Source organism: Lytechinus variegatus, chromosome 18 (genome assembly GCF_018143015.1).
Source record: "Lytechinus variegatus isolate NC3 chromosome 18, Lvar_3.0, whole genome shotgun sequence".
NCBI lineage: Eukaryota > Metazoa > Echinodermata > Echinoidea > Temnopleuroida > Toxopneustidae > Lytechinus > Lytechinus variegatus.
The window spans coordinates 13,765,632-13,791,877 of NC_054757.1; the positions used below are offsets into that span (position 1 = coordinate 13,765,632).

The following is a 26,246-nucleotide window of genomic DNA, read 5'->3' on the forward strand; positions in this document are numbered from 1 at the left end:
ACTGAAAAGACAGGTAAATGTTGACCAGCTGCTAGTCAAATATTCACTCAAGGTGAAGCAATTTTCATACAATTCTGCAAGAGACATCCCAAGTTTAATTTCTCTTACAAGAAGAAGATTTTTGTAGTCCTTAAAAGCATACCCCAGAAAACATTGATTTGAATCAATAGAGGAAAATCAAACAAGCAATGACGCTGAAAATTCTATCAAGATTGGATCATGCGTTGTAGTAGGTCCATGATCGGATGTATAATAGGAAAGTTATGACATTTTAAAGTTTCGCATATTTTTCACAAAACAGTTATATGCATACTCAGTGACATGCAAATGAGAGAATCGATGATGTCCGTTAATATTTCTGATGTTTTTTTAACTATATGTATACCATATATCAATTTTTACAGATTTGACAAGGACTAACTTGACAGAACCATAAAAGGTTAAATTGATAGTAATTTCACATGTTCAGGGAGGAATAATAACTGTTTCACACAACAAGCAGAAAAACTGAATATTTCATACAACAAAACACAAAAAGAAATGGTGAGTGGGTGACCAACTGGGATGTTTTGTGAAATTAGGCCCAATTCAGGGGCCGCGGAATGGTTTTCAAAGTGGGGGGGGGCTGACCATGCTAAAAATCACAATCATATGGCAATTTTTACGTTTCTGTACACGGTTTTGGAAAAAAGTGGGGGGCTGAAGCCCCCCCCCCCCCCCCCCCGGTTCCGCGGCCCCTGCAATTTACTTGCTTACATCCGATTTTGCTTAAATTTTAAGGGTTGAGCTTGTTGAATTTTCATCTTTTTACTCCAATCAACTTGTTGTTGGGAATGGACATTTCCTTGAAAGATTTGACATAGGAAAGTGCCAAGGAGAACAACAGAAAATGGACACCAACATGAATTATCTTACATATTCAACTCAAGTTTATTCATTAATTCATTTCCTCTTTTTTTTGGTAGCAAATATAATCAACATCATTACAAATACATTTTAGGGGGGACACATTCAAAAGAAGATGACAAAAAATCTGCATTATCATATAGAATTACTGTACATGATTGTTTGAAATTCAAGCAATATTTCACTGATTATTAATAGGCAGTTACATACATATACAGGTCATATAATGGATTATTTCAAATTTGGTGTCAAAATTAGGTGTTGTTGTGATTTAACACTAGTCATGACACTGAACTTGAAAATGGAACTGGTGTAACTCGGTGTTCAGTTTTCAATAATGTAATTGTACATGCATTGTAAATCTACTATTGGTGTTTGCAACTAGGTTTGGCAGGGAATTCACTCACTTACTTCTAATACGGACACCAAAACCAACACCAATATTAACACCAAACTTGATATCAGGCAGAGCTATTTCTTCTACCTAGAAAGCCGTTATAACATGTAAGCAATATCTTTATACATTTAGATCCTGTTTTCAAGTACTAAAAAATTTCACACATTTATATCATTCTGGACTCTTCAATTTTAACGGCATAGAACTTTGCAGCAAAAGGATAACAAAACTACATTGGGTTGCGGTACCAATAATATATTTACTATTTCAATGATTGTCTTATTGTTTTGGGGAATTATCTTATCGTAATTTTTATAACATGTCTCTAATCACCTGTATTTCAAAGATTTCGTGGGTACCAAACATCTATTCAGAACAAATCTTTGAATAATATATCCATACCTATCGCTGTGCTAAATATGCCAGATTCACAGAACCTTGATACATATTCATACCTTTGAGTACAATGTGTAATTCCTCTAATCAATGGTCTATTTTCAAGAATGAAAATAACAAAAATTTCATATTTCAATGTGTATATAATTACCTCTCAATTTTTTTTCTCACCTATACACAAAGCCCAATCCTCCACAACATGATCTAAAAATTAAGTTGCTCACATGATTGTCCATTTTTGAGGTGTAATTTGAGAAGCACCACTGGAAAGATACAACTGTGTCCAACACAAAGGCTTGCAATTAAATTACAAGGTTATGAGAGCTATTCTTATTGATCAATGCAGGTTAGTTTCTGTTCACAACAGAGCACGCATCAGAGAAATTGATTGTCCTTGTCACTTTCTGATTGGTCGCAAACCTTGTTACGGGACCCTAGGTACTTTATGTATTGCATGAAAAAATTGATTATCCTGCGCATTATATCTAGCAACTAAGTTAAATCATTCCTACTTTTGCAAATTTATGCTCTTATGTGAAAAATATCGGAGTTCCAAGATTAGGATTTCTTTTGCAGAACTGCCAACCTTAATGGTGAAAACAATCATAATCTTTATTTCTTCCTATCCTATTTTCAAGCCTAAATTTCTTTTTTTCTTGAAAATTTTAAAAAACATACAAAAAATTCTTACGTTTCAAAAATCGAATTTTTATGGGGAAAACCCTATTTATTGTTGCTTTCCCCTTAAAAATCCCAATTCTTACATTTAAAAAATCATATTTTTAGAGGGAAAACCTCATTTACTGTCATTTTCCCCTTAAAAATCCTACTAAATAGGATAAAATACTAATAATTGGCAGCTCTGCTTTAACACAAGAAAAACAAAATATGTTATATGAGTCCAACTATCGACTGACAAGAAAAAAGGCGATTTTAAGTTATATTGAAGCAATAAAGTCAACTATACTCTTTCAACGTGTATAAATAGAGATAGTTTGTAAGCAGCCATTGTTAAATTATTATTTTTTAAAGCACACCTGAAGTCTCCAGTACCAAGATATTTTTCAAACCAAAATTTAGATATAAACGACAATACAGATAATTGAAGGTCATGATGTGATATCAGGTCAGTGAACCTAAATATAATGGCCAATATTCTCAATGCCTGCCAAGGTTTAAGTTAAATCAATATAGTTGTAATAAGCAATAATTTCACAGGAACGTGTTTATAATTATCATTTATACATGCAAACACTTTAAAGGTGATAATTTCATTTGATTCTGTTCCAGCTCATTTTTGGGACTGTTACCACAACTGGGATGTATGTATAAACTGTGACTTTACTAGCCCCAGCCTAAATAAACCAGATATAACAGTGCGTAACCATCTTAGTCCCTTCCATTTGGAAGGGAATGTCTCAATGATTTCCTGAACAGCAGTGCGACCCAAGTCAGGATATGTAGCAGTTTATTTTAAAGGTCAAGTCCACCCCAGAAATATGTTGATTTGAATGAATAGAGAAAAATCAAACAAGTAAAGCGCTGAAAATTTCATCAATATTGGATGTAAAATAAGAAAGTTATGGAATTTTTAAGTTTTGCTTATTTTTCACAAATCTGTGATATGCACAGTTAGGTCAGTCAGTCGATGTCTATAACTCACCATTTCTTTTATTTTTTATTGTTTGAATTATATAATTTTTTACAGATTTGGCAATAAGTACCAACTTGACTGAACCATATAGTATAAAACAATGCTATCTACACATGTTCAGGGAGGAATTAATCATTGTTTCACTTGACAATAAGGAGAAAATTAGAATATTTCATATAATAAAATACAAAATATATAGTGAGAGGATGATGTCATCAGTCTCCTCATTTGCATACCGACCAGGATGTGAATAGAACTGTTTTGTGAAATTAAGCGAAACTTTAAAATGTCATAACTTTCTTATTTTACATCCGATTTTTGATGATATTTTCAGTGTTATGCTTTTTGGATTTTTCTCTTCTTATTCAAATCAACTTTATGTTGGGGTGGACTTGTCCTTTAAACTAGGTGAGATGTTTAAGGTATCTTTTGAGAATACAGCCAATTCTCACTTTATCACAATATCAATGAATGCAGTTTGTTATTCATGATTCTCTCATTTTTGCAACCTTGCATCATAATTTTTTTTTGTGCGGTAACATGATTTTCAGAGTTCATTCTTAGATACCATCAAGAAATTAATTTTAATTTTTGGTAGAAAATACAACTGCATGGTTGAAAATTGGCAGGTATAAAATGTGTATAAAACTACAAAAATACTGTTTCTAAGGGAAGGATGTTCAAAGAATTGCATAGTGATAACATGTCTCAATACATAAACTCAAGCCTCAGAAATTTAGGCAGTTCGAATTCTATAAAATGACCATAAAACTGGTAGAAAATGACCTAAACACATAGGGTGGTATTCTCAAAATTAAACCAAGGTTTAACTGCACTTATATGGAGTGCTGTGCTTCATACTTCATTTCTTCCATATTTGTGGAAGTTATAATATATCACCTAATATATCAACATTCCTGATATTTTTTCCCTTATTCTTTCCATTTATATGAGTCAATTACTTTTTTTTACAACTTTTTGCAGCAGAATAAGAATAAATTTGAACTGGTGAATGAGTAGACAAGTGGCACTCCATAAATGTGTGGTGTAAGTTAACCCAGGTTTAACTAAGCCATGGCTAGCAGAATACCACTAATACAGACTGTAAAACTGGGGATGAGATAATTCAACCCTATCTAGGCTGGGGTATTTTGGGAGTTCCTATGGCCGGGGGGGGGGCCTCCCAGGCCCCCCCCTAAGATCTCGGCCGTCGACCGCGCGATCGCGCCAAAAATTGGCACGCGGGTTGTCTGGGACATAATCTACAAGATTGTATAGTAATTTATTTCATGCGAATCGCTATTAAGTGATTATGCTAATTTATGCCTAATTAGTATGCGAAATCATACTTTTTCCTCTAACTCCCTAAATAAAGCTCCAAATGTACTAATTTTTGGTATAGAAACTCTTTGTGGTGTTCTTAGCAAGAATACATGAAAAAAATTGTGATATCAAATCATTTTCTTATGTATTATATTGTTTTTTGCAATTTCTTATGTATTTCTTTGTTTTTTTGACCTTTTGTTTTTCATTGTTTTTTCAATGAAATTTGTTGGGGACTCTTCTGTGATCATAAAAATCATAACATGAATAAATTTAGACTAGCAAAACTAAAAATAATCATACATTTATGAAGTTTGGTTGAAAACACGATTTGTATTGACTTTGTACACGAAATCACGTTTTTGAGCAATTTTCGGTCTGACATGCACTTACATAATGTTGCGTAATTCCAGAACCACGTACCCGGGTGACGCGAAATTGGTCTCAAAAGTTGCGCAAGACTTGAAAGTAAAAACTCAGCGAGCGGCGCGGTCAAAAAATTTCGCACGGCAAAAATATCGCGCAATTCGTTGAGGGGGGGCCTCCGAGGCCCCCCCCCGGCCTAGATAGGGTTAAGGTACAAAATAAAATGGGTGAAAAGGAAAAGCAAGCTTGTTGGCTAATATCTAATATTTATGGCAGAGAAAATGTCCCCCTTTGTCTTTTGTGCTATTCGCTGGCGCTTAATCCACACTTTCGTCTGAACTCCTGTCCCATCTCGTGTATCCAGATGTTCGCGACTGGAAGAAATGAAGGAAAAAGAAAATATGAGTTATCTGAACTTTTGGTTTAATATAAATTTTGATCTGAAGTTGGGGCTTTAACATTAAGAGCCATTTAAAAAGTGTATCCTTAACAATAGGTTTATTCAAATTTTTCCTTCAAAAACTAAGAACATTGGATTGAAAACTGATTATGTGCATTAGATATTAATTGCTGCAACTTATTTCATTATAAGTGAGACATTTCATTCACACATGTGAGAAATAATGAAAAAAAAAGATTTCATGTAATAACATAAAAGGGAAGGTGGAGATGTGACATCATCAGCCCAACTAATATAAACCCCTTAAAAAAAAGTTCCGCAACTCAAGTTTGAGAGCTAATAAATTTCTTAGTGTGCCATCATCATATGTAAAAGTTGTATCATTGGAAAGTATGATTATTCCTCTTTACGATCATGTGTCATTTGTAATGCTAGTGTTATCATGAAATACACAGACATGATAAATATGCAGCAATGTAAAAAATGAAATGTTGCAAAATTCGTTGCCATGTCATGTTTGAGTTCTGCAACTCAAACTGCAAGTTTGAGTGCTAATAAATTTCTTAATGTGCCATCATCATGTGTAAAAGTGATATCTTTAGGAAGCATGATTATTCTTCTTTACAATCATGTGTCATTTGTAATGCTAGTGTTATCATGAAATACACAGACATGATAATACGCAGCAATGTTAGACATGAAATGTTGCAAAATGCGTCGTTTGCAATAGCGAATTTCCAATTGTTTCGAGGATGGACCGAGTGCATTCACTGTCGCCTGCATGGTAGAAATTCTATAGAAATGGAGGCTCTTGTTATAAATCAATGCATTTTGCAACATTTCAATTCTGACTTTTCTCGATGTTCAGGGTGATTGCATATTTCATGATTACATAATCACAGCAAATGGCATGTCATTGTAAAGAAGAATAATTCAGCTTTCCAATGATACCAGTTTCATCTTTTATACTTCATTAACCAAAAAGATATCATCCCCCAAAACTGAGTTGCAAAACTTTTTTTGAGGGGTTTATATGACGATGTGCATATCACTGTTATATTGCTAAATTTGAAATTCAATAACTTCACCATTTGTTATCTGATTTTGATGAAATTTTCAGCATTTTGGCTCTGTGAATTTTACTCTTTTTATTAAGATATATATATTTTCAGCCCAGAACATCCCTCTAAAGTTTTTGAAAGATCATGTGAGAGATGATAATTCAAATTGAAATTAAGGGGATGGTTTATTAAAAGTTCACTTTTAAAGTGCAAGAAAAGAGCAAAAAAATAACATCAAAAGAACAACACAATTAATAAAAATCTATCATGTCAATACAAGCAGAAAAGATTGTTGAAAGTTGTCCTCCAAATCTAAATGAAAGCAAATCAATCCCCAATGGAAATATTCCAGAGGATAAATTTCTGCGTTACCACATAGCAATTTGGTCCACATTTTTCAAAGACTGCTACAGAAAAATCTTATGTGCAGCAGGTTTGGACATAGGCTGTACGATAAAGTTTATACCACAATAATTTTTTGTATTAAAATGCATTATTTTTGTCACAGGGCAAAACCATGTTAAAGGCAAGCCTACCCTAACACCCTAAAAAGTGAACATAAATAAAATGGAGAAATATAAAAGCATGCATAATGCTAAAAATTTCATAGAAAACCAGACATCAATATTCAGTGTTATGCTTCTTCAATTTTTCTCCTATTCAATTCCACTTTTAACCGGGCTGAGTGGACTTGGCTTTGAAATAAAAAGTATTCTGACTTACCCCACTTTGATCCAGCTAGTACTGGGCATGCTGCATGTCTTGTATCATAGTTACCCTGTCCATTCTTAAAGAGGTTATACCAAAACACTGCACTACCCTAAAATATAACTAACAGGAATTATGTAGAAGATAGTTAACAAAAGCTGAATTATGAGTACATGATTATGAGGGGGGGGGGGGGGGGGAATAACTTGCTAATTTGTCAAAATGTATACAACATCAAATACATATCTACCTATCTATCTATCTAATTAATTGTTTATTTTATCATTTTATTTTTTATTTTTTAAGAGCGAGCTTGATTTATTGGTACTCTACAACCTCATTAATACCATTCGTCTTTGAAATTGTTTTTGACCTTTTATTTCATATTTATCTTTTCATATGAATCTAGTTACTGAAAATTTATTTAGTTTATTTCAATATAAATTGCACTTGTAAGACATTTCTCATTTTGAATGTAAATTGATCTTGCTATTTCATTGTATTTTGAATGTACTTTTTATCCCTCTACTGCAAATCATGTAGATTTACAATCAATGAACTACAACTTTACAAACAAGGCATCATTATCTTTCATGGTCGTCATTTGTCTTACATTGGAGTAAGTACTGTATCTCTGTAACGATGAAGCTGCTTGTTACCATCAATAGCATTACACACTTATTACATAACCCTTTAATAGTAGCTATGGCAACAGTGCTTTGAATAATAGACGAGATGATTTCAGTTGCATCATAATAATTAAGACTCATGTATAACTGCTCGTATCATGTTTGTAAACTGCACGCAAGCCAGACTTAAGCCTGGTTGGTGACTAACATAGATTAAAGCCGGGGGGGGGGGGGGGGGGGGGGAACCAGTCAAATATACTGCTGTACACATGTGTGACCCCAAAACATGTTTAAATGGGCGTTTTTTCAGTTTTGGACACAGGCCACGTGTGCACTCATAAAGGGTATCAAAAACATTGATTTTCAAGAAAAAGGGTGGTTTTGAAAGACTGGTCAATGGTCAATCGAGGGGTCAAACATATTTAGGGTATATTTTTTTTTCAAAGCTTTTTTTTTTAAGACTAGCGACGGTGTTTCGGGTAGGGGAGACCGGGGTTAGTTGGAAAATGGAGTACCGGTAAGTTGAAACATTGAAATTTTCTTTGAAGCCTGTAAAATAAATTTATGCAATACTGCCCTCTATTCATTGCTATTAATAATACAACAGTGTTGAATTATCATTGCAATAAATTGAGGGCAGTATTGCACAAATTTATTTTACAGGCGTTAAAGAAAATTACAATGTTTCAACTTACCCCATGTTCCAACTAACCCCGGTCTCCCTATGTTTTTTCCGCAAGCCTTTTCCCCCGAGGTCATGTTCTTGCGACAACTTGTTTAGGGGCCAAATTGTGTAAATAAAGCCCGCAAAAAGACTTGTTTAGGGGGTATTTGGAAATAATTTGGTCATGCAGGTGTACAGCAATACATTTGACTGCCCCCTCCTCCGGGATTTAAGCAAAATACTTGGCCAAAAATACGCAATTGAATACCAAAGATGGCAAGTAATTTACTTAGCCGAAATAATGAGTAAAATACTTAAAATTCTGACTTAAATACTGAATTGAATACCAGCCCAGGTCACTGATCAGCACTGCTCAGGATTTATTTGAAATCCCTGGTAGTTAATACTGTATACCAATGGTAAAATGCAAGAGGTAGAAACTGTATCAAGATTAAGATGAAAAGTCATAGAAGGCAAACCTTTGTTGGAAGAACTCTTGCTCCAACTTTTGTGAAAACTGTGGCTCCTCCAGCTTCTACATCACTCATCTAAAAGCCAAAAATGAATATTCAAATTAGTTATCTTGAATGGAAGCTTCTATTCATTTTCAGTTATAAAATCTTGAAGTTAACTTATAAAAAGACTTATTTGTATAACATAAAGATGACAAACTTTCTACATGTTGTCCTTACAATTTTCATGGAAAAATGTCTTGAAATTAACAATCTTCTGAAATATTTTAATCTGAATTATATATTTCCCCTGAATTGAATAAAGGGGTTAATAAAACATGTAGTGTGATTATATTATATTAGAATTTCATAGTTAACTCTGTAGTTAATGATATACCTCAATAAAAATAATCACATTTTTATTCTGCAAAAGTAAAAAAAAAGTGAACTTCCTACAAAAATCATTACTTCATAAACCACCATGGAAAAGTTAAAATTTATGGCACAAAAACAAATGAATGCAAAAAAGGGACATCAATACTACAGGGCAATTCCATAAAATTATCAACTCTTTGTACATCCAAACCCCATTTTTTTCCATTCTCACTGTAGTTCAAGAACTCCTTGAGCCACAATAAATTGTAAGCATAACATCTTTTATATGAACTAAAAAAACAGAGACAATTACTTCAGGAAGGTCTCCAATACACAGGGTCAGACCTACTCTGTATAGATATTCATGGAATTGCCCTACAACATACCAATGCATCAAAATAAACAAAATATAACATATTTGAGGTAAGATATGCAAGCATAGCCATCCATGATATATTCATTTTACTCTACGAAATACTGTTTTTCCTCTTTCTCTCTATGACAGGTAGCAGAGAAAAAAACCTTTCACCTTGCAAGAAAAATATCCAACAGCTTGATGAGTGTACCTTGTTTTCCTCCAATTCCTAACGTGACCATGTTCTCCTCCACTTCGGTCACACCAATAAAACCGACTCCAAACCAAACAATGGTATGTCAAGTAGTGATGGCTTAGTCCACATTATTTGGTGTCATCGTATAGGATGCAATTTTTGTAATGACATTATTTACATCCATTGTATGTTGAGGATCGTAGACAAAGCCATACAGAAGCCGTCAGAGGTTGTACAGATATTGTACAATGCCCCTGCGCAGATCTGTACAATAACATTACACTGATTGTACAATGTTTCTATTGTTTATTAAAGGGCTATGACTTTGAATCTCTTTCATATTAAGCACTTAAAAAATTTATAGATCCTACAGTGAACATGAATTTGAATAAAAATCGCACAAACGCCATCCATCACCTTATGAACCCTGTTGACCAAATGTAAACAGGGCATTACAGTCCATTTTATTTCAGTGAAATCTGTGGTTTTTGACAGACAAGCATTGGTATCACTAAGATAATAATATCATAAATTTGTATAGCATAGCCACTATATACATGTAGATATATACTCTACTGTTTGCTTATACTGCTCATTAAAAATGATGATCTTAAGGGAAATTCCATAAAATATGTACTTCCGACCCCCTATGTGTGATACCTTCATTAAATTTTCTGTCTCTGATTTCTGGTTCTTTGGACAGTCTGTAATGTTCTCACAGGACCATGACTTTGTCAGTTTTGAAGTAAAGTTGGACTTGAGAAAAATGGGGGTCGGACGTACAAAAGGTTGATCATTTTATGGAATCCCTCTTAACTTAAATGTTTCCCTACCCAGATGTGTCTTCAATAATATTTTGAAAGCAGGTACAGATTGGGCCATTCTGATTCTAAGGGGAAGTTGGCTCCATAGTTTCGAACCTGCGTAGCTAAATGCAGTCTCCAAGAGCTGCCTTTGTTTTAGAGTAGGGTATTTTCAGAAGGAATCTTTCCTTAGCACTTCACAGGTTGTGTGAGGTCAATGGTATTTTCAAGGAAAGCAATTCTGCAAGTTATAACTAAGGGCTTGGCTGCTTGGCCCTGGGAACTGTTAAGACAATGACCTGCCATTGTTGACAAGCTTCGTGAATCAGTGGCCTGATATTCATGGCCCCAGTCCTCCATTTACACACATTATCTCAACAATTTCATGAAGATTCATTCTGCTGTACTTTGGCAAAAGGAAGCAAGTTACACAAGTATCCTTTGTTACATAGGTGTCAATGCAATTTACCAGCATAATTTCTTCAATATCTTTCTATAGAACAATGATTTATTTCCCAAATTTTGCCTGAACGTGCAACATACAAACGGCGTCTCAGAAACAACAATAACTCAAATTTGAACGATGTGTCACTTGCTTCCTTTAGCCAAAGTTGACAGCATTGCACTCCAAGGTTTTAAGTAATCCTCCTTGTGCTTATCTTACCATCATCATCATTCTTTTGATGGGCAAATACAATGTGAGATATAAATCCTAGATTTATGAATTCATAAATCATAGATTTTCTTGGTCTACACTTCTAAATTCCATTTGAAAGTAAATAGTTTCAGTATTTGATCCTATTTACGACAAGTTAGATAAGGTCCATGAAGTCTATAGGGAGTATACCCCCATATCCTGACAGAATATCATACTTACGTAGAAAAGAGCAGTAGCGATTCTATTCCCAGTTCCTAACGACTCAAATGCACTCTTTTCATCTGCCTATGGGACGTTGTCAAGCATCGTAGGAGAGAGAATGGCAGGGGTAACATGAAATGAAAACAACCTTGGCATATAAAGGACTTAAGCACACTTAAAGGTAATTGCAACCACGTGGACCAAACATTGAATATTATACTCACGTAGAACAGAGCGGTCGCAATTCTATTCCCAGTTCCTAATGACTTAAATGCCTTGGTCTCATCAGCCTACATGTATGGGACAAAGGCAAGCATTGTAGGGGAGAGAGAAGGGGGGGTTATATAAAATGAAAGCATCCTTGGGGGGGGGGGGGTTACGAGTTTAGTCAGGTCTACTAGAGGTGGGTATTTTGCGAATAGATTATGCTGGACATCGAAAGTGAATATTGCATAACAGGCAAGGATTATATACATCATTAAACTTTTTAAAAATTAACAATTATTTACATCTGTGAGAGGACACAAGATGTCATGGACATTTATTGGATTGCACAGTGCCAGGTAAAACCAGTTCAAACCAGTTTGTTCTTGCAGACATGACACATGGGAACTGCAGGTTGCAATGAATGAATAGAACTGAAATATGTGACAAGTGTAATGATGTCATGCAAAAGCTTGGGGACTTGAGTGAATGACCATGCAGGACTTGAGAAGCACATAAATTTCATCATCCTAACACAGATTATTCTCTTTACCATACAGTCTGCTACTTGCATTGAGAAGAATAAAAGATTTGTTTTAGTAAAATAGATCCACAACTTGTAAATTTGCATCCAAAACTTGCAATTGATTGCAAATATTTTCGGGAGCTCCCCGAATCAGAGATGAGTAAGTTACATATCCACCTAAACCATCCCAATCAGGCCGTATTTGGGCAGAATCAGTCAGAATTTTATATTTAGGAAAATTTGGTTTTGGTGTAACCCTGGCTTAACAGATGGAAAGAGAATATCTGTGGATAGCGTAAAATATTATTCACAGATTAAAGAAGATGTTACAGATGGTATGAGAATTTCAGTGGATAGTGAAAATGTTGAACACAGATTAGTGAATAGTACTAGATGGAAAGAGAGCAAAAGGGAATAGTGACAAATATTATATACATTTAGATGAAGGTGTAACAGATGAAAAGAAAGTATCAGTGGATAGGGACAAATATTATACAAACATTAAGGAAAGGTTATAACAGATGAATAGGAATATCAGTGGATAGGGACAAATATTATACACAGATAGGGTATGATGTTACAGATGAGAGGAATATAAGTGGATAGTGACAAAAAACAGTTACCACAGACAAAATACAAACACATCACTTTTAATTTTTTTTTGGACGGATTAAGAAGCTCTTTCCAAACAGAGTGTATAGAAAAAATGAGTGAAAATTATTCACACCATTTTACTCTTTTCTATAACGTGTAAATAAAGAACTTAATATGGACAAATCCTGTAACTCTCCAGCAACTTTTAACATTTTTGTTGATACTAATGATTTAATGACTGATTAAGGCATTAAAAATTATCAAAATTTGACAAGTAAAAGAGAAAAACATAATATTGCTCATTCCATTACCATCCAAATAGGGCAATTCATTGGGGTCAGTGTTTTTCTTTGATTATTTAATCATCCAAATTCATAAAGGCACTTAAAATCAAATAAGGATGTAAATAAATAACTGAATATATAAAAAATGAATAAATGAATTGATAAATAAATAAATAAATGAATAATAGAAACAAGATTGCAAAGCAATCAATATTTTAGGAAGTTTTATAAAAAAGTAAATACATAAATAATAAATATATTAATAAACCAATGAATCCATAAATAGATAGATAAATAGATAGATAGATAGAATATAGATAGACAGACAGACAGATATACAGTGCGTCCCGGAATAATTGAAACCGAGATTTAGCGATCATTTATCATAACTTAATCATAAATAGAATAGACAAATGACCTACCAATTTAAAGCTTAGAATCTCCTCTTTCATCTGAAATAAAAAAGTTCTGGTCATTTGAAATAAGGCTTGTATTTCCATAATTTCATGAGATGAACATGTTTTCACCGGTTTCCCACAGAAGCTTTCGCATGGTTAAAAAAAAATTTAATGCATGGCTGATCGTCAACAAAACGGAGCGTCGAGTGAGTTTGAAAGCCAGCCTGGAGAACCTCTTCATTTTATGAAATTATTGATATTCAAGCCTTATTTCAAATGACCAGAACTTTGTTATTTCTTTACCATTTTCTGTCATTTAGGTATCAAATTAAAGAGGAGATATTGAACTTTTCAAAAATGTGGTTTTCTTTTTGAAACCCAGATACTCCCCGACAAATGAGTTTTTTATATCCTTTCTTCAAATTGTATATGCTCACTCATGCGTGAATGAGAAATAATCTAAGTAATATCAGATGAAAGAGATTCTAAGCTTTAAATTGGCAGGTCATTTGTCTATTTTATTTATGATTAAGTAATGATAAATGATCGCTAAATCTCGGTTTCATTTTTTCTGGGACGTACTGTATAGATAGATCTAAGAGATAAACAAGTGGAATGCCTCTGGCCATCTCACCTGCACCACGCGGTTCAATATAGCAGCAGTGCTGACTTTGAATACTACTCTAACTCGCACAAGATGTTCAGTGATACATGGTTACTCTTATGTCCACTTTTTATGAACTAGACCAATAAACTTACAGAGATATGATGGTTATTCAACAAAAAACCCCAACATGGCCAAAGTTCATTGACCTTACATGACCTGTGACCTTGATCATGTGACCTGAAACTCGCACAGGATGTTCAGTGATACTTGATTACTCTTATGTACAAGTTTCATGAATCAGATCCATAAACTTTCAAAGTTATGATGGTAATTCAACAGATACACCCAGTTCGGCCAAAGTTCATTGACCTTTGACCTTGGTCATGTGACCTGAAATGCGCACAGGATGTTCAGAGATACTTGATTACTATAATATCCAAGTTTAATGAACTAGACCAATAAACTTTCAAAGTTATGATGGAAATTCAACAGATACCCCCAATTCGGCCAAAGTTCATTGACCCTAAATGACCTTTGACCTTAATCATGAGACCTGAAACTTGCACAAAATGTTCAGTGATGCTTGATTACTATTATGTCCAAGTTTCATGAATCAGATCCATAAACTTTCAAAGTTATGATGGGAATTCAACAGATATCGGCAATTCGGCCAAAGTTCATTGACCCTAAATGACCTTTGACCTTGGTCATGTGACGTGAAACTCGTGCAGGATGTTCAGTGATACTTGATTAACCTTATGTCCAAGTTTCATGAACTAGGTCCATATATTTTCTAAGTTATGATGACATTTCAAAAACTTAACCTCAGGTTAAGATTTCGATGTTGATCCCTCCAACATGGTCTAAGTTCATTGACCCTAAATGACCTTTGACCTTGGTCATGTGACATGAAACTCTAATAGGATGTTCAGTAATACTTGATTAACCTTATGGCCAAGTTTCATTAACTAGGTCCATATACTTTCTAAGTTATGACGTCATTTCAAAAACTTAACCTCAGGTTAAGATTTGATGTTGACGCCGCCGCCGTCGTCGGAAAAGCGGCGCCTATAGTCTCACTCTGCTTCGCAGGTGAGACAATATATGAAGAAAAAAGTAAATAAATAAATGAAAAATAAATAAATAAACAAACAAATAAATAAAATGAATTAAAGGAAACCAAAACCCAAGAAGAGAAGCAATCTTATTGGAAAGAGTAAATTGAGAGGAACCATTCAAAAAAAGTTTCATCAAAATCGGTTATGAAATAAGCAAGTTATAGACGATTAAAAAGTCTTGTACTTTCTATGTGGATCCTCAAATTGGCAAATGTGCTTCAAAATGGCTGATTTTGTGGACAACTCTCCATTTGTTTTGTACATATATTTTCAGATTTTCCCCTTTATTTTACATATTCATATTATCACCTCCTGACCTTGACATATATGGTGTGGATTATATTTTCCCATGACATATGTTGTGCTCAGAAGGAAGCAAGAAACAATTTGAAAGATAATGAGGAAAATCTGAAAATTTGTGTACAGAACAAATGGAGAGTTGTCCACAAAATCAGCTATTTTGAAGCACGTTTGCCACAGAGAAAGTACGACGAGACTTTTTAATCATCCATAACTTGCTTATTTCATAACCGATTTTGATGAAACTTTTTTAAAATTGTTCCTCTCATTTTACTCTTTCCAATAAGATTGTTTCTCTTCTTAGGTTTTGGTTTCCTTTAAAACAATGAATAATAGAAACAAACTGGAAAAGCTGTCAATATCCTTGGTAATTGTTTGAAAATTCAAGTATTATGATTTTATCAGGCTCTAGATGGATCTTCAGTAGATCTGAACACATTGTTTTTCTACATCAGCATACTTCTCCCCCTATTTTAGCAACAAAAGATTAGGAAATAAAAGAAATTATTTAGATAAGAAAAGATCTTTTCAAGTGAATGTTTCACAAAACTGTTCATAAAGTTATGCATGACTTCACTTAACACACTAATGGGGCTTTGCAAGAAACTTGCGATCAATTGCAAGTCCTATTTTTGGTCCCTAAGTCAATCATAAGACTTGTAATAAATTGTAAATTTATGATTGATTGTTGAACTGCTTCATGCATCAAGGTGTGTAATCTCATTTACTACAGCTATAATTGATCTTTTAATTGTAAAATTGGAAGAGAATAGTTGCAATTGATTGCAAATTATTTCTTGCGATACTCTGTAAGTTGCTACACAAGGATATTATACAGTGCGTACCAGAAAAAAAGGAAACTGGGATTCCCACATCTTTTTCTTCAAAGGACAATTAATTATGATATTTCATTTTCATCACACAATTTAATTATTCCTCTACATTTTGATACCTAATATGTGATGAACACTTCATGCATTAATGAGCAAGAGGAGTTAGAAGTTTTAATGTTAAAATCAGGTTGCGCAGAAAAAATTGGACAAGATGGCTTGTGATACGACAACCGTAATTATTTTACGATTGGCTCATAAGCATTTCTTTTGTATTCTTTTGTTAAGTTTCTCTCACTGATCCCTGAAATAAGAGTGGATTCAGATTCACACATGAGTTTCTGATAGGCCTCAATATTTATTGTTTGTAATCTGCCATGGGTAAATGATTTGTTACGTTGTTGATCTCAAATTAGAGATGAGATTCTACTGTTACTATACTGTATCAAATTCATCGTAAAAACATGTCTGATAATTGTGAAATCTATAATCTATAACCTACAAATAGCTTCATGAAACACCCACCTGATATATGAAAATGATAAGACAGAAGAGTCGGAAAATCGCTCCTTTAAAAATCTGTTTGACTACGAAAAAGCATGTATGAAACAGAGCAACGACAACAAAAACTCACAGACACAAACAAAATAATGGAGGGATACCTGCCTAAACGAAACATATCAATCAAATTAGTTACAGGATCTAGCTTCAAGGATTTAATAGGATTAGGCAGATTAAATGATTGATAAAATGCAAAGTATAAAATGAAAAATGATGGCAAGATGATGGACGATGGATGACAATATAAAAAAAATGTAAGATGGAGAAGGTTGTCTTAAATAATGGGGCGATGCAAGAAACTTATGTTCAATTCCAAATCAAGCATAAATCACACAATCCAGCACAAACAATGTGACTCAAAGCAGATTTTGCAGTTGCTTTGTGTTCAATTACAACCCAAATTTAAAAAAATTAAGCTTGATTTTAATAGCACTTATGCATGATTTGCAATTAAACATGAAAGTTTTTGCAATACCCCATTAGAGTAGATAATCATGGCAATGAGACCACTTCTGTGCCAATGTAAGGTACATTCCAATATGGGCTGAAACATCTCACTGTACCTACAACTCCAGCACTGCAATAATTACATCCTGGTTTACACCATATGCAGTGGCGGACCGTGACCCCGAGGAGACAAAGCATTGGGTGGGGGCACGGCATTGTTCACAAACAATGCAGTGCCCCCCCCCCAATGCTTTGTCTCCTCCGGGTCACGGTCCGCTACTGACCATATGGAATAATGGTTAGGAGATGTCTTGCAGTTGATCTATTGCAGGACACAGTGTGTCATATGTGAATGTGTCCTTACAAATGGTCTCAGCCATAGATGAGGGTGAGTAGTGGTGTTGAGTTGAGAAGTTTTCACTGAGAAAATTCTTTCGGTCCAAGAATTCATAGTTTTCTTCTTCTTTTTTTTTTTTAAGTGTCATACCCCCCAGCCACTGGTAAATCCTAGCTCCCCCCCCCAACACTTGATGATTAGGTTAATAACTCCATAAAAGCGAGGTTTACCTATCATCCATTTACTCTAATCTCTCTTGTACCTTGTAGTAGTTTTCCCTGAAGCCCTCCACTAGGAAGTGTTGTATGGGGCTGACGAAAGTGGTGGTATTATTTAGGCTTTGGGGTTTTAGGTTTTGGGATTAAACATGGCAGTACTTATATGCTGTACTTCTTTTTAACCTATTTTCAAGCCTAAAATCCTATTTTTCTTTTAAAATTTTGAAGAAAAAACAAACCAACAAAAACATCAATCTTACAATTTTCAAAAGTCTAGTTTTCTAGGGGAAAAATCCTATTTAGTGTCACTTTTCCTGTAAAATCCTAATAAATAGGATAAAATCCTATTAACTGGTAGCTCTTCTATTGGAGTCTAATTGAAGTTTGGTCCAATAATCCGTTAGTCTTATACCAACCTTGATTTATTGTCATTTTTACAAATAGGCCACTTTGTTCAAGTTTCACTCAAATGTCTAATGACCTTTGTCTGTTGCCAGCTAAAAGCTACATTAAATAAGGAATGGCAGAACAAATGCAAGAGCATATATGAGACTTCATCATAATATAGCTCACATCATTGATAAAACTTGCATGAAACTCGACTTGAAATCTGATGAAATGGTTGTAAAAGAGATTTGAATAATGGTGTTTTGACAGAATATAAAGGCCAATCACATCAATATGGTACAGATGATGACCAGAGCACAGAACTGCAGTCAAATCGTCAATTAAACAAGTTAATTTCAGAGCCACCAATCAATCACAAATGATTACCAATAGTCCTTTTCAAGAGTGCTAAAAGGTATACTCCGTCGGTAGAGCAGGGATTCGTATTCCGGTGACCCGGGTTCGATTCCCACTTGGTGCGCTAGTGCCCTTTGGTAAGGCATTAATGTTCAGTACCAAGTCCTTCGGAGAGGACCTTAAACCGTTGGTCCTCTGGTTGCTTGCTTACAAGCATTCATGTTTTCTTAGTAATCAGGTAAAAAAAAAATCACCTATTATTAGGACATATATTAACCCATTGCAAACTGGAATTAGGTGATACCTGTACAAAGCCTACATGGAAACCACAGAATGCAGTGGTCAACAGGTTAATTACAATCATACATATCTTCAATGCTAGTTGAGAGGTTTCCACGAGTGACGCAAAAGATTAAATGAGTGGTTGCGTACATTTGGAACAGTATAATGGTTATTGCTTGAAAAAAAATAATTATATTCCGCATTTATATAGTGCTTAATACATCGGAACAACGTCTCTAAGCGCTTTACAGACATATTATTACCACGGTCATTGGATCCTTGCATGCCCGCATACAATGTTTGCACCTTCTCCACTCCCTGGGGAGCATTCCAACATGAGTTCCAAGACTCAATTGCTAGGCATACTACATATACGCTTTCACATCTTACCGGGGACCCATTTAACACCTGGGTGGAGAGTGGCAAAGTGTGGATTAACGCCTTGCCAAAGGACACAAGCCATAGTGGGATTCGAACACACGACCAGTCACCCTCTGATTACAAGGTGAGAGTCAAAACTGCTACACCACAACGCTTCCACTAGACAAATACTTAGACATCTGACTCAAATCCCATGATCATTTTGCAAATTTCTCGGCTTTTCCACAATTTCTCCTAGAATCCTTTTATTGGATCCTGTAATAACTCTTTTTGAATTGTTCCCCAAAACCTCTGAAATTTATCTTAAAATACAGTGGGCCCTTTTGAATTATTTATCTTATCTATAATCTACATTACACTTACTTTAAAATAATAAATCAATTACATTTACCAAAAAGTGAAATGCTCCTGGTAGTCTTGCCTTGTTTAACCGATTAAATATAGGTTTTCCCGTCCAATTTCGTCAAAATTTCAACCGATTTAATGATGTAATAGTTCAATTTGCAACTAATTCGAATGACCTATGAGATCAACATTTAAATACCCAAATACTTTATTTAATTTAATCATATTGGCACGCGATTTCGTGGTTATTTCATTTAAACAAGTATAAAGATCGATCAAATTCAAATAGCCGAAGAGGTGTTTTCAAATTCGCAACGGTACCCTCCTTGCGAAGGTTTAGGAATTCAAAATCATTAATATGCGATCACTTATAGGATATGCACAGTGTTTTTCGTTTTTTTTTTACTTCATTTGAATGATTATGGAAATGGGTTTTACTTCTTAATTGGATGTTTACCATTATACTGAAATGTATCATCCATCTGAAAAACCATCATCGGAACAACAACTCGTTTTCCACTTTCATAACTATAGATCGTGGTCAATACCATCCCTTCCCCACAAGTATATAATTTACAATAATATGAAATAAAAAAAAGAACAAGATGATGAAAAAATACCTACCATTGGCAGAGGTCATCCACCCACTCACTGGTGGATCCAGGGGGGCACACCCAGCTCGTGTCCGTGCCCCCCCCCCCCTTTGAGAGCCACAATTTAAAAAAAAATCGTGGACCGTCCCTTATTCTTTGGTTAAAAACCTTCTGTTTTGCTTGTCAAATTCCTAGGGAAAATGCCCCCCCCCCTTTTTTTTTTGGAAATCCTTGATCCGCCCCTGCACCCACTCATTAATCACTAAAAGAATAACCGTTCACAACCATATCCTATAAGTGTTACATGAATTGCCTCTTTATCAAACATAATGGAATAAAATTATTCTAAAACTGAAAGATCAGAAAGGAGAAAAAAAAGTTTGGAGAAAAAAAATTGTATAACGTTATAAAAGAAAAATGAACACAGAAACATGTTATCTGAATTTGGACGTTTATTGTGCAAATATGTGTGCCGATTAATGAAATTGAAAATGGTTTTTGGGTGAAATTAAGCGATCAATTCGTCGTTGCGAAATTAAATGACAACTTTTGGCCATTAATTTGAGCGAATTTCTCCCTAAATTGAATTTCTACCAAATTCAAAGGAATGATATAGAACGGAATTAAATGATGAATAAATGAAAATGAACCATGTGTGCAGAGGGTTGACAAAATATTTCGAATTTGAAAGTCCTTTCATTAATTTAAATGCAACCCTGATGAAATTGGACAGGAAAACCTATATTATAGAGGTATTGACATTATAACAATGAAATATCATATTTATATTAAAATTTTTTTTTTATTTATCCTTAGAATAAAACAAAAATAGAAGTTATGTTGCTGTAGATTTCTTGCAAGGTGCAGTATATCAAATAATATTAAACTAGAAATATTGCTTTGCATACCTGTCAAAGTGAGAATGAGAAAAATCACTATCCAAAAAATAAATAATTACATCGAAAATCTGCAGTTGGCTTGTCAAAAAATACATCACGGATGGCCACACAATGTTCTGTTATAAAGTTAATGAACTGGGCCAGTATTCAATTGAAAGTAGGCCTACAGTATTGATGAGTTAAGTACTTTACTTAGCATTTTATTTGGCTAAGCAAAAGTGTATACTCGTATTCAGATCACATCAAAGTATATTACTTCATCAAGCCAAATTTAAGCAAAATACTGACTGAGCCACATAATGCACAGAGTAAATATCCACCTGTGGGCAGGAGGTAAGACTCTGCATATATACGTTTGTAGAATGTTTGCAAGCCAGACTTAAGCCAGGTAAAGGCTTATTAAGAATCCCAAAAAGGAAAAATAGCAAAAATAGTTCAACATTTTAATTCAACAGAATACTGAGTGAAATACTAAAATTCTTGCTTAGTATCGAAGTGAAAACTGGCCCAGTTCTTTTTTTTTCATCACTACTCACATAGAACAACATTGTGGCTATCCTATTACCAATACCCCCTTCATAAGCATCGGCAACCTGTGGTGATTGGTATAAAAATGGTTATGACATCACTTCAATGCAATGTCGGCAGATACTAAGTCCAGGAATCTGGACGATAAACTGATGTAAAATATGTGATTGCATTCATGAGTTAAAAAGGAATCCAGTATCAAACATGAAACCAGTCTCCAATTTTTTTTTTTTCTGCTTTTATACCTTTATTACAGTTTTGTATTTCAACGTGAGGTTGGTTGTATATGTAGGAGCTAGAAAACAGGCAATATGCTGTAGAAATTGTACATGGGGGAGATTCAATTCAAAATAATGCAGCAAGAGATTATACAAGATATAAGCTAAATTATGACAGTCTTGAACATTTTTTCTTGGTCAAATTCCACATTCCATTTGATTTTTATCAGCACATAGTAGTACCTTGACCTGACCCATTATCCTAACAATTTGAAAAAAAAGTCAAATCTATTCTGAATTTTAAGGTTTGGTTTTTAAGGATACGATAAATCAACAAATGAACGCATCTGTTGTAAGAGTAGGTCAAGAACATTTTATATTGAAAAAAAAGAAGGAAAGAAAGAAATACCAATCCCCACCCCCTCTAAAATCAAATTAAGGGAAAATGGGGGGGGGTGGGGGGGAATCCACTTAACTAAATGAAGGGAAAGCTTTATCACATTGTTCCTTTTAAAGACTTAAACCATAAAATCTCCCATTTGTTGCATTTCCATTACACAAATTAAATGTTCATTATTTTGATGACTCCTATAACTGACACATATTCACAAATTACAACATATATTCAATATTTTCCTTTGAAATAATACTTAAAAGCACACACAATAATGCTAACATTTCTGTAATGGGATTCCCACTAACTGACAGGAATCAAATGCATTTGTAAAGTGATTGATTAGCTGCATGCAATCTTGGGAAGCAGGGATTATGGCACAAAACATGCAAGTATCGCTGTACAGAAATGGAGGAGGAGTGAAAAGAGGACGATGGCCGTATTCCAACGAGCAAAGTTTTTGTAGATGATGGCACAGATTCATCCGTCTTTACTTGATGGAATACAACCCCAAAGGCCCTCATGTAAGAGATATGAAGGAGGAAAGACAGATGTGAAAGTATACAGGTATTCAAGCACACACCTGGCACTGGCACTTTCATAATAAATACAGAATATATACATGTAGGCTTACACATAGAAATAATAATCTTAAAAGTAAAATTGTCATCTCAAGAGGGAGCATGATAAGAACTGCCATGCTATCAAATTAACATGAACTTCTAAACTATCATTCAAATCTCTCCCCTCAAAAGTTCACCAGCACTAATGCTAACAATTATGATTTCAAGATATGCAGGGTTTGACTTAATTCTATTTTAATTGAAAAGAACAGACGTTATGAGATGGTTGCTTTTTGAAAATACATGTACTTTTAATAGGGGAAAAGTTTTGCCTTCTATAATGATATGAAGGTTCTTGAAAAATTTATCATAAATAAATAATCAATTAATTAACAACAGATTAAACCAATAAATCCATTTTTTTTTTTTGGGGGGGGGCACCTCAGAAATACATGTTTTTCCACTTCCACTGTTTGGTTAACTTAACTGATTTACATTTTTCAAAAAACTGCCCTTTTGTACTCAAATCAATTTTTTTTAAATATAAAAACAATTGTTCTATAATTCCAAATTTTTTTTTTCATGATCTGACATCTGAAACAAATGCCAAAGAATGAAAATTGGTGGGGGCCTAATGTGATATCGAATTTCATTCCAAGTTTACAACTGATACATTGATTCTAACAATAAAAAAGTAAATTCGAACTTTATTCAAAAAGCAGACTGGTTAAACTCAGTTCAAATACTTATGACCGATTTTGAAAGATCCAAAATTGACTTTTAACTGATGTCAAGCTTCTTACAATGCCCCAATAGGAGTGAAAATGCTGGTTTATTGAATTTTACCACCCTCTACGATTCCTATCCAACTGGTTAAACACTTACCCTTGCAAAATCAAAATGAGGCTCGTAGTGCCCTCCGATACCATAGTTGACCACCTGCAGATCTTCAGCCGTGTCGAGATCGAGACCCGTATAGGCCTGGACGCGACGCCTGATGTGGCGAATCCTCGTATCTTCCTCCTGTCGCAGCCACGCGCTCTTGCTGATTCGATAGTCGGCGAACTCAAGGTTGCCTGTGATAGCGTTCTGAATCGTAGCCCTCTGAAGCTGTGGGAAACGAGAAAGAATGCGATACATTGCTTTCTCTCTATTCACCAAGGTATGAAGAGTGGTTGGGCAGGGGAGAAAGGCATGCAGGGTCTTTAAAAAACTTATTAAAAAAAAAAAACTGAAACAAAATGCAATGGTAAAGGTATTCAAAGGTTTTTAAAAGGATTCGAATAACAAGATAAAAGTAAAATAATAGCAAATATCTGATTTTGAAAACTCTGATCGGATTGATCCCCAGGGATTGGAAAAAAGGCAGACATTGTGTGCTGGCAACCATGGATCCAATGACTGAGGAAATATCAGTTATGAGCTATTTGTACACTAAAGTAGATTAAAAGAGACAAAAACAAGATACATGCTCATCATTTTTATGTAATTGATATAATAATGCTGCAAAATATTCTTTGACACAAAGAATATTCAATTTTAGTCAATGTATTTAGAAATCACCACAGTGACCAGACGTAATTAATTATAAAGAGCAAAGTGAAATTTTTTTCACATACAAAATGATTGTGAATGTTTTTAGTTTATAGGTGCAAAGAGCTAAATTTTCAAACTAGTCAATAAACTTTTTTCTAAATCAAATGAATAAACTTATTATTTACACAAGAGTTCACTGTGGAGGCTTATCATCAATACCGTTATGCAATGATTTTTAACCATTTTTCAAATTTTCCATTTAAAACATCATCTCTGCCCCCCCCCAAAAAAAAGTTATTAAAATTATTACTCTTTTGATTACCTTTTAAAAAGAGCATATCAACAAAAATGAACAATACAATTAATATAAAAAAAACTACATGCACCATGCTATAAATGAGGTCAAAACATGTTTTAAATGCAATACTGACAAAAATCAAATTAATTTTGAAGACTCTACATTGTACATCTCTTTTATACAGGCATAATGATAAAAAAAGCTCTCTGGGGCCGACTGCACGAAAGGGACTTTGCAAGAACCATCTTTCGTGTTACCCATTTATTATGATGTGCCAAGTGAAACACATTTTCAATGAATTACAGGCAAACACATCTGATTCATCTGTTAAAGTAAACAAAATCATTGTAAATGATTTGATATATCATGAAATCGTATGAAAATTAATCGCAAAGTTAGCTGATTAATTCTCTCTGTTAATCATAAATTTTAGGAATATCCCACAAACAGCATATCATTACAAATCGGCGAAACAAAAAGACGGTCCTTGGGAAGACTCTTTCATGCAATCGGCCCCTGAAATCTTGAAAGGAATGTGGCATTCTGGACAAAGATAGTAACAGCTTTAAACACATGTGGATAATCTTTAAATAATAAATTTACATGAACTATATAAATCAATATGGACAAATCATTGATACATTTGTTGAAGTTAACTTTTTTATGCCTATCGTAAGCTTTAATAAATCCCCGTAAAAATCAATATAACCGTTCTTATCAATTACTACATGTAGATTATACATGTATATATAAACATGTCCTAAATAAGTTGCATATATATACATATGAAGTGGAGGCATATTAAATTAAGTTTGCGGCTTTAAATGAAAATTTTTGTTCATTTTTTTGGGCACCTTATCAAGATAAAATATCCAAGTATTCGTTCCCTTTTGATAAAATCATAAACATCTTTTCAAGTATGAAATGATTGAAAACTCAGGATATAATCTCTTGTCTCGTACTTCTCTGTTATCCAATCACTTGATTTGAAAAGATTCACGCTCAAAGTGCCAATTTTAAAGAAAAATATGAAAATAGGGATATCAAGGGAGGGAATTGGAAATTGAAAATATTCAACAGCTACACTTCCGCAAGACAGGAATATGATTTTTTTTCCAGTACAATTCTAATGACTGATCCTATTAACAGACCTGCCAACCTCTGGGAATGAAAAAGTGTATTCTGTGATAAAAAAATGTATTTCTCCCCCAAAAAGTGTATTTCATAATAAAATGCATGGTGCACTCCCTCATTGCTGTGCTCAAGCTGCATGCAAGCTAACATGCGCACTGCTCTTGCAGATGAATAAAAACCTTTAAACATGTGTTTATCTCACCCTGGTTTTGACAAAATGATTGAAAAAATGTTACCTGGAATTATATGTACATTGATCTAATAACCATATTTGTGTAAGTTTTATGAAATAGAGACATATAGAGATGATTTTTCTCAATAAATTACGATTTTGTAAAAAAAAAAGTTAAACGTAATTTTTAA

General features: G+C 34.1%; 1 protein-coding gene across 6 annotated transcripts in view; it reads right to left on the bottom strand.

Annotated features, from left to right (window-relative positions):
* Positions 1-5,343: 5,343 nt before the first annotated feature.
* The window catches only part of LOC121431626 (prolyl 4-hydroxylase subunit alpha-1-like), a 45,470-nt gene continuing 24,567 nt past the window's right edge, over positions 5,344-26,246 (bottom strand). For 4 of the 6 annotated variants that reach the window (XM_041629217.1, XM_041629218.1, XM_041629214.1 and 1 more), the window contains exons 9-13: positions 23,801-24,025; positions 11,769-11,834; positions 8,984-9,052; positions 7,227-7,323; positions 5,344-5,416 (exon numbers count right to left, since the gene is read on the bottom strand). In XM_041629217.1, coding sequence (XP_041485151.1) covers positions 5,346-5,416; positions 7,227-7,323; positions 8,984-9,052; positions 11,769-11,834; positions 23,801-24,025 — 528 coding nt within the window. In that variant the 3' untranslated portion in view covers positions 5,344-5,345. Of the gene's footprint in view, positions 5,417-7,226; positions 7,324-8,983; positions 9,053-11,562; positions 11,629-11,768; positions 11,835-21,748; positions 21,806-23,800; positions 24,026-26,246 lie in introns of all 6 variants that reach the window. The other 2 variants (XM_041629212.1, XM_041629213.1) reach the window with 2 other exon arrangements.